This window comes from Bison bison, unplaced genomic scaffold (genome assembly GCF_000754665.1).
Source record: "Bison bison bison isolate TAMUID 2011002044 unplaced genomic scaffold, Bison_UMD1.0 scf7180017864217, whole genome shotgun sequence".
Lineage (NCBI taxonomy): Eukaryota > Metazoa > Chordata > Mammalia > Artiodactyla > Bovidae > Bison > Bison bison.
The window spans coordinates 1,774,489-1,784,434 of NW_011494789.1; the positions used below are offsets into that span (position 1 = coordinate 1,774,489).

At 43.9% G+C, this 9,946-nt stretch overlaps 1 protein-coding gene across 2 annotated transcripts in view; it reads right to left on the minus strand.

The window, feature by feature from the left end:
• Nucleotides 1-9,946, minus strand: part of SLC18A1 (solute carrier family 18 (vesicular monoamine transporter), member 1) — a 47,012-nt gene that overhangs the window by 27,874 nt on the left and 9,192 nt on the right. For both annotated transcript variants that reach the window (XM_010845439.1, XM_010845438.1), the window contains exons 5-8: nucleotides 7,748-7,831; nucleotides 6,791-6,883; nucleotides 4,417-4,506; nucleotides 4,138-4,181 (exon numbers count right to left, since the gene is read on the minus strand). In XM_010845439.1, coding sequence (XP_010843741.1) covers nucleotides 4,138-4,181; nucleotides 4,417-4,506; nucleotides 6,791-6,883; nucleotides 7,748-7,831 — 311 coding nt within the window. The remainder of the gene's footprint in view (nucleotides 1-4,137; nucleotides 4,182-4,416; nucleotides 4,507-6,790; nucleotides 6,884-7,747; nucleotides 7,832-9,946) is intronic.

Below are 9,946 nucleotides of genomic sequence, written 5' to 3' on the forward strand. Positions count from 1 at the left end.
GAGTCTGAGTGAACTCCGGGAGTTGGTGATGGACAGGGAGGCCTGGCATGCTGCGATTCATGGGGTCGCAAAGAGTCGGACACGACTGAGCGACTGATCTGATCTGATCTTGATTTAGTAGTTTATTTACTCCAGTGTTCATCTCAGCACTATTTACGATGGCCAGTACATGGAATCAACCTACATGTCCATCAGCAGAGGAATGGATAAAGAATATTTGGTACATATATACACAATAGAATATTACTCAGCCATAAAAGGGAATGAAAAGATGCCATTTGTGGCAATATGGATGGACCTAGAGATTATCAGACTAAGTGAAGTTAAAAAGAGAAAGACAAATACCACACGATACCACTCACCTGTAGAATCTAAAAAAGGGTACACATGACACTATCTACAAAACAGAAATGCAGTTACAAATGTAGAAATCAAACTTATGGTTACCAGGGTATAAGGGGTGGGGGAAAAATCACCTGGGAGATTGAGAGCAACACATATACACTACTATATATAAAATAGATAACTAATAAGGACCTACTGTATACCACAGGAAAGTCTACTCAATACTCTGTAGTGACCTACATGGGAAAAGAATCTAAAAAAGAGTGGATCTATGTTTATGTATAACTGATTCACCTTACTGTACACCTGAAACTAACACAACATTGTAAATCAATTAACGTAGCTTAATGGTTGACTTGAAAATAGGTTTAATAGTTTTGATATGATAACCCTTTCTGCATACACACAGGGATGGATTATACTATTCAGAGATACTACAACTAAAAAGATCATGCCCTCTCCCATATATAATTCAAAGTAAAGAGGCAGATCTAAATCATAAAATATACCTAAAGAAGTTCAATAAACCTGTTGACTCAACAATCTTACTTTTTGAAATTTACTCTAAAGATTACCTCCAATTTTAGAAAAATGCATATATACAAGATTATTAGCAATATGTGAACACTGAAATTCCAGATGTTCAAGCTGGTTTTAGAAAAGGCAGAGGAACCAGAGATCAAATTGCCAACATCTGCTGGATCATTGAAAAAGCAAGAGAATTCCAGAAAAACATCTATTTCTGCTTTATTGACTATGCCAAAGCCTTTGACTGTGGATCACAATAAACTGGAAAATTCTGAAAGAGATGGGAATACCAGACCACCTGACCTGCCTCTTGAGAAACCTGTATGCAGGTCAGGAAGCAACAGTTCGACTGGACATGGAACAACAGACTGGTTCCAAATAGGAAAAGGAGTACATCAAGGCTGTATATTGTCACCCTGCTTATTTAACTTATATGCAGTGTACATCATGAGAAACGCTGCGCTGGAAGAAGCACAAGCTGGAATCAAGATTGCCAGGAGAAATATCAATAACCTCAGATATGCAGATAACACCACCCTTATGGCAGAAAGTGAAGAGGAACTCAAAAGCCTCTTGATGAAAGTGAAAGAGGAGAGTGAAAAAGTTGGCTTAAAGCTCAACATTCAGAAAACGAAGATCATGGCATCTGGTCCCATCACTTCATGGGAAATAGATGGGGAAACAGTGGAAACAGTGTCAGACTTTATTTTTGGGGCTCCAAAATCATTGCAGATGGTGACTGCAGCCATGAAATTAAAAGACGTTTACTCCTTGGAAGGAAAGTTATGACCAACTTAGATAGCATATTAAAAAGCAGCGATATTACTTTGCCAACAAAGGTCCATCTAGTCAAGGCTATGGTTTTTCCAGTGGTCATGTATGGATGTGAGAGGTGGACTGTGAAGAAAGCTGAGCACCGAAGAATTGACGCTTTTGAACTGTGGTGTTGGAGAAGACTTTTTCGAGTCCCTTGGACTGCAAGGAGATCCAACCAGTCCATCCTAAAGGAGACCAGTCCTGGGTGTTCATTGGAAGGACTGATGCTGAGATTGAAACTCCAATACTTTGGCCACCTCATGCAAAGAGTTGACTCATTGGAAAAGACCCTGATGCTGGGAGAGATTTGGGGGCAGGGGGAGAAGGAGATGACATAGGATGAGATGGCTGGATGGCATCACCAACTCGATGCACATGAGTCTGGGTGAACTTCGGGAGTTGGTGATGGACAGGGAGGCCTGGGTGCTGCGATTCATGGGGTGGCAAAGAGTCGGACACAACGGAGCGACTGAACTGAACTGACAAGATTATTGGGCTTCCCTGATAGCTCAGTTGGTAAAGAATCCGCCTGCAGGAGATCCCAGTTTGATTCCTGGGTTGGGAAATCCGCTAGAGAAAAGATAGGCTATCCACTCCAGTATTCTTGGCTTCCCTTGTGGCTCAGCTGGTAAAGAATCTGCCTGCAATGTGGGAGACGTGGGTTTGACCCCTGGGTTGGGAAGATCTCTTGGAGGAGGAAAAGGCTACCCACTCCAGTATTCTAGCCTGGAGAATTCCATGGACTGTATAGTCCATGGGGTCGCAAAGAGTTGGACACAACTGAACGACTTTCACTTTCACAAGATTATTAATTGCACCACTATTCATATCTGCAAAATATTGGAAATTACTGAAATGCTCAAACATAGAAGACAGCATAAAACATGGAATGCATACAATGGTATGCCAGCCAGAAAAGGAACCACTTTTTAAAAATATGTAGAACATTACCATCCAAAAATCAAAATTATTCAAAAAAGTACTAAAAGGCAATCATTTCTCTAGTCATACTTTTGATACCACAGGGGTGGGGCTTTCATACCAAGGAATTCTCCAGTTCTCTGGACCAACTGAGTGTCCCGACAATTCAATTCAATTCCAATACTAATTACTTGCCTGCAATGCAGGAAACCCAGGTTCGAACCGTGGGTCAAGAAAATCCCTGGAGAAAGGAATGGAAACCCATTCCAGTATTCTTGCCTGTGGAATTCCACAGATAGAGGACTCTAGCAGTCTACAGTCTCGGGTGTTGCAAAGACTCGGACATGACTGAGCAACTAACACTTTCACTTTCACGGTGTGGACCCCACAGACTGAACCCCACTTCAGACACCAATCACAAGTAGCGTGGAGAAATCAAAAGCTTTACAGACAAGCAAAAGCTGAGAGAATTCAGCACCACCAAACCAGCTCTCCAACAAATGCTAAAGGGTATTCTCTAGACCAGAGAAGGCAATGGCATCCCACTCCAGTACTCTTGCCTGGAAAATCCCATGGACGGAGGAGCCTGGTAGGCTGCAGTCCATGGTGTCGCTAAGAGTCAGACACAACTGAGCGACTTCACTTTCACTTTTCACTTTCATGCATTGGAGAAGGAAATGGCAACCCACTCCACTATTCTTGCCTGGAGAATCCCAGGGACGGGGGAGCCTGATGGGATGCCATCTATGGGGTCACAGAGAGTCGGACACGACTGAAGTGACTTAGCAGCAGCAGCAGACAGGAGACACAAAACCGGTGTATAAACTCGAACCCAAAACAATAAAGTAAATGGCAACGGGATCATACTTATCAATAATTACCTTAAATGTAAATGGGTTGAATGCCCCAACCAAAAGACAAAGACTGGCTGAATGGATACAAAAGGATACCAACAGTATTGTCTGACTTGGCTACAAAATCAAGATCTTTGGATCAAACTTTCCCATATTGTCTGTACTTTCTTATCTCTCTTCATGGTCTGATATGAATGTCTCAGAGCCATCTCTGTCTTGGAGTCAGATAAAGACCAACTCTGATTTTAACTGCTACAGAATGACAGTCTGTAAGGCTGCTCTGGGGGGAAATGTTATTTGGATGGCCTCCAAGGTCCTCTTTACCTTTGAGACGTTAAGATGTTATAACTATGAATACTCAGGTCCCAGTGTCATTGTCATCCTGGTTCTGAATTACTATATATGACTCAGTAGTAGTGGCCGTCGTCGTCAAAGGTTTCTCTGACTCTTTATAAGGCCCTTCCCCCATCTTGGTCCAATATCAAGCCAGACTTCCTCCCCCTCCCCCACACGATCCTAAATATGACCCTCTTGGGAATCCAGGACAGTTCTAGCTTTCTCCAGCTCCACTCCCCTTTCTTCTTGTGGCTTAATAGGGATGGTCCAGGCAAGCCTGGGTCACTGCACTCAGCCATTCTCTCTCTATCAGCAATGGAGCTTGGTATTCACTCACCTCAGGAGAGACTTTAGAAGGCTGTAGGATGCAGAGTTGGAGTGCTAAGAAAGGAAGAGAGAGAGAACTAGTTCAGTGTGTCCACTTACTAGTCGGAAGATCCAATGATGGCCACGTTGTCAGTACTCTGCTCCTTACAGAGCTAATTCCCTGAGCTGCTTCCCTCTTTCTTACAATGGGGCAGCCCCCGATCCACCCAGACATGTCTACCCGGACACCACAACATAATCCATTTCCAACCTGACTCTCACCTGTCTCGTGCCTCTTATGGTGACTCACCTCCATCCAGAAGAGCCAGGAAGGCCAAGATGAGGAAGGGTACAGTCTTCCCCAAAAACACATATGTCACACTTCCAAAGGGAGCCCCTACTGAAAAGGAAAACAGCCATGGATTCCAGAGGTGAGGACTGGTTCCCAGGGAGCATGACCCATTCATGTTAATCCAGTGAGCACTTCATAAGGGCCTGCAAGGGGCTGAGCCTTGCAGGAGAACATGAGCCTCTGCAGATTCAGAGATGAAGAAGACCTACTTTCAAGGGGTTCAGTTTCTAGTGGAAGAAATGTGTGAGTAGGCATGGCGGGGTGGGGGGGAGGTGACCCAAATAATTAGAACATGATGAAAAGTAAAGGTTCCATGTAAAGAAATTAAACTCTAATAATAAAAATAATAATTAAAAATTTTAAAAACTGGGGAAAGAAAAGTAAAGTTTCCATCTGCAAAATGCCAAGTAATCATAGTGCATATGTGCTCAGTTGCTTCAGTCATGTCTGACTCTTTGTGACCCTATGGACTGTAGCCCAACAGGCTCCTCTGTCCATGGGATTCTCCAGGCAAGAACAATATAATGTGTTGTATTTCCTTCTCCAGGGGATCTTCCCAACCCAGGGATCAAATCCACATCTCCTGCATTGGCATGTGGGTGTTTACCACTAGCACCACCTGGGAAGCCCATGTAATCACAGTAGAGTGAGTTCAAGTGGTCGTAGGGGCTTTGTTAAGTAGTTAATACAGGTGAGCATAAAGCATGTATGAAGAACACAGAGGTGTCAGGAAAAAGAAGTGTGGATCAAGAAGCAATATAAGAAACTCCCTGTCATTAGAATAGGACTATTTGGGAGACCAGGAGAGTGGGAACTTCTGGTGGCTCAGCGGTAAAGAATCCACCTGCCAATGCAAGAGATGTGGGTTCAATACTTGGGTTAGGAAGATCCCCTGGAGAAGGAAATGCAACCCACTCCAGTATACTTGCCTGGAGAATCCCATGGACAGAGGAGCCTTGTGGGCTACAGTCCATGGGGTCACAAAGCATCAGACACAACTTAGCAACTAAACAACAACCCTGTTACTAAAATAGGAGTGTTTGGGAGACAGGAGAGTGGGGAAGGTTGAGACTGAAGAGCCATGTGTGCTCTTCATGTGTGCAAATAAAGCATGTATTTGGTCTTGTGGGCAAGAGGAAAGCACCAGTGCTTTTCTGGTAGGGGAGGACCACAAGCTCTGAGCATAGGAAGCTTCTTCCGGAGGCACCTTGGAGGAAGGAGGCAACATACAGATTAGGCAGGCAGCTGATGCCATGTTCTAAGTGAGACGTGAAGAGGAACTGGCCTTGAGCAAGAAGGATATGGGGGCTTATTCATTTGGGAGTGAAAGGTGATAAAGGAGACAAGGAGGCACCCAAGTTTTAGCTTGGATGTTTGGGGAAGCGGATACTAACACAGAGTAGAACTTTGGTTCCCTGTCCTCACCATGGGGGTAAAGAGTAGGGCCAGGGGAGAGATGCTTGGTGTCTTCTTCTCAATTAGCTTGCAAACTCTTAGAGGGCAGGAACCACATCTGAGACCTCTGAGCTATATGCCCTTTGTGCTAGCACTGTACTTGGCATGTACATAATGCCCTAGGAAAGACTGAGGGCAAGAAAAGAGGTGACAGAGGATGCGATGGTTGGATGGTATCACTGACTCAGTGGACATGAGTTTGAGTAAACTCAGGGAGATAGCAAAGGACAGGGAAGCCTGGAGTGCTGCAGTCCATGGGGTCACAGAGTTGGACACAACTTGGAGACTAAGCAACAACACAGGGTATAAAATATGTACTCAGTAAAAGTTCGTGTCTTGTTGGACTAATCGAGTAAACTAGATTCCGAATGAACCTCAAAGAAAGTATAACCTTAGGATTTGGAGCTTTGGATTCGAGCCTAGAAAATCTGAGTCCGTATTCTGGCTCTGGCATTTCTTGGCCGTGTGACCTCGGATGGCTGTGAACCTTTTTAATCCTCATCTGTGTAATGGGGACAATCATTCCTCCTTCACACTGTGGTGGTGAGGATTTAAAAAAGATTATGTATATATTTAGCACAAAATCTGGCAAATAGCATGGTCCCCAGTTGAAAGCACTGGCCATATATGGAAGCAGAGATGAGGCAGCAGCTGCTAACATGTGAAGATTCACTTCCTTGAGTAGACTAGGTGTCTGGACCATTCCCAGCCCCTTATGGGCTATTCAGCTTCTTAAAGGGAAAGAGATTCTGCTTTCCCTGGGCAGAATTTCAGAAGGAATCAAAACATGGTTGAACAGAGAAGGCAGGAAAATACTGTTTCCTTAAAGACCTTAGAAATATCTGCCTCCTGGAGATATCTCCCAGGTGCCACTCACCCAGCACTCCCAAGGCCAGGCCCCCCAAGGCAATTCCCATGGCCCGCCCTCTCTCGTGGTCATCAGTGTAGACACAGGCCAGCATCCCAAGACCTGAAAGGAGAAAGGCAGCAGAATTAGCATACTGTCTCTGCCAGTCTCACGGAGTCCTTGGTTTCGGCCCTATTATATCTCCAGGAGTCATCTTAACTAGAGTTGGAAGGGTTTTACAGAACCTAACTCATAGTACTTTACACATACTGTCCCCAAGGGTCCCCCAAATGCCCACATGACTCACCCCTTCTGCTCAGAATATTATTGGAAGTGCAAACGTCTCTGAATGCAGAATACCATTATCCAATGACCCTGTATTTCATATCACTTTATCATTTCCTGGTACATTTCCCTGAATCCATGGATAGGGAGTAGGTCAAGGGAAGGAAAACCCATGGATACAGAACACTGCTCTATTCAATGAAGGTGCCCATGGAAGAGTATGAAAGCACCTAGGAGTGTGGGCTGGGCTCTTACTTCCATTTATTTACATGTACAATGGCATAAAATCTCTGCTTCATAGGATTACATGAAGTCATGTATTTGATAATACTTTGCAAACTGGGATGTTGTTACCAATAGTATCAATATTACTGTTTCTATAATACTGTTCCCCATTAAGAGGGGAACAGAGAAAAGACCACAAAGTGGCATTAAATTAAAACCTTGCCGACTGCACCTTTTGCCTTGGGCTTGGTCTGACCTGAGTTAACTCAACCTAAATATTACCAGAGAAAGTTACATCAGGCTTAGGGATTTACAGGCCCTGACAGCAACTCTATAATTATCTTGTTTTTAAATCACAATTTCTGCATTTTCTGATGATAGTTTCCTTAATTTCTTCATATAAATTGTATAGGGTCTGAAGGTATTAATAGTAAGAGATGGTAAGAAATGTGTGTGTGTTTAAGATGTCAGCATTACCTGCAACAGATGAAAATGAAGATCCAATGCCTTGAAGAGTTCGGGCCACAAAAAGCAGAGTATAGGTACCAGAAAAGGCAAACACTGGGCAAAGAGAATAGCAAGAATTCCCCAGTTAGCAAATGGCCTTTGATGGTCTGGCCACCAGTAGATGGGCTCATGATATTACAGACATGAGCCATTATGCTCATGTTTTAATACAGAGGGATTACTGCTCCTTGTTTTCAGAGCTGCTCTTCTAATCCTCTCCCTTAATTAGGATTGCATTATAATTGACATAAAGACTGAGAAACCAAAGAAGCATAAACTGATGCACCACATGGTGGACAGATGGCTGGGTGCCCACATTTCCTGCTGAAAGCCCAACATCCTGCCCACTGGAGTCAGGGCTGAACATGTAACCCAATGCCCTGGACTGAGAACTAGTCCCTAGACCCTACTTTTGGATTCTCCATATGCAACAACCTGATTTGATCTTTGCCATAGCTGGGTCCTATTGGGTCATCTGGAGTGGGAGACAAAAGCTATGTGTACTTGAAGGTCCATGGGTATTGGGTAGACAAGAATATCTTGTGATTCAGTCGGATCCTTCCCCTCATATTGGAAAATCTTTTAGCCAAGTCAGATCAGTGAGTATTTATTAAGTAATACTGACCATGCAGCTGTGCTGGACTCTGCAGCAATGTGAAACAGAGACCGCCCAGTTCATGCCCTTGAAGAGATGCAGTCTACTAGAGACTAACAAGCACGTGTGAAACTGAGAGCCAAACAGGAGTATGTTATCAGAGACTAAATTACAGAGTGTTAGAGGTAAGGTTGATGAGTCCAGACATGTCTCATCCCAGATTCTAAGACAACACCGCAGAAAGGGAGAAGACTTGCTTCCAAAATGTTTGCATCAGCAATGTTGAACCCCTTTGCCCATTCATTACAATGGCTGTGCTTATAATCTTCCCCCATTACTTCCCCACATGATCACACCGTCTCCCAAACATGCAAATGATTGGCCTCTTCCCGGCCACACTTCCAATGATCTCTCCCAGGCTTTCTGATTTCAATCTGTTCAAGGTCTGTTACCCCTGTGTCCTCTGAAAATAGTTAGACCAACTCATCCCTGTTTGCCCAGGACCTTCATGATTTTATTTTATTTTTATTTATTTATTTTATTGGTGTATAGTTGCTGCTTTACAATGTTGCGCTAGTTTCTGCTGTACAATGAAGTCAATCAGATATATATATATATATATACACTACACACACACACACACGTATTTCCTCCTTCTTGGACCTCCTTTGCATCCACCCATTCCACCCATCTAGGTCAAGAGGCATGTGAAAAGATGATCAACATCACTCATTATTAAAGAAATGAAGATCAAAACTTCAATGAGGTATCACCTCACACTGGTTAGAATGGCCATCATCAAAAAATCTACAAACAATAAAGGCTGGAGATGGAGTGAAGAAAAGGGAATCCTCTTGCGTTGTAGGTGGGAATGTAAATTGTTACAGCCACCATGGAGATCAGTATGGAGATTCTTTAAAAAACTGAAAATAAAACTACTTTATCTTATTTTATTTTTTTGGCCACATCTCACAATATGTGGGACCTTAGTTCCCCAACCAGGGAATTGAACCTGTGCCCCTTGCAGTGGCAGCATGGAGTCCTAACCACTGGACCACCAGGGAAGCCTCTAGGACCTTTTTTTTTAGGTTTTAAAATCAAGTCTCACATCCTGGGAAGCCCCTCAATCCCAGGCAAACTGGGTGGTTGGTCCCCCCTGTTTAGAAGACCAAAGTAATTTTGTACCCCTAACACAGGCCACCATTTAACTCCTAATTACATTGTTTGTTTTCCAGCTAGGGACCCTTAGGGAGAGTGATGGGCATCAGCAACCTCATTTAGTATTTAAAAACCCTGAAGGGGACTTCCCTGGTGACACAGTGGATAAGAATCTGCCTGCCAATGCAGGGAACATGAGTTCAGTCCCTAGTCCAGGAAAATTCCACTTGCTGCAGGGCAACTAAGCCCAAAAGCCACAACTATTGAGCCTGTGCTTTAGAGCCCTGGAGCCGAAACTACTGAGCCTGCGCGCCTAGAAACTGTGCTCCACAGCAGAAGCCACAGGCATAAGAAGCCTGAGCACTGCAATGAAGAATAGCCCCCTCACTGCAGCTGGAGAAAAGCCAGTGCAGCAA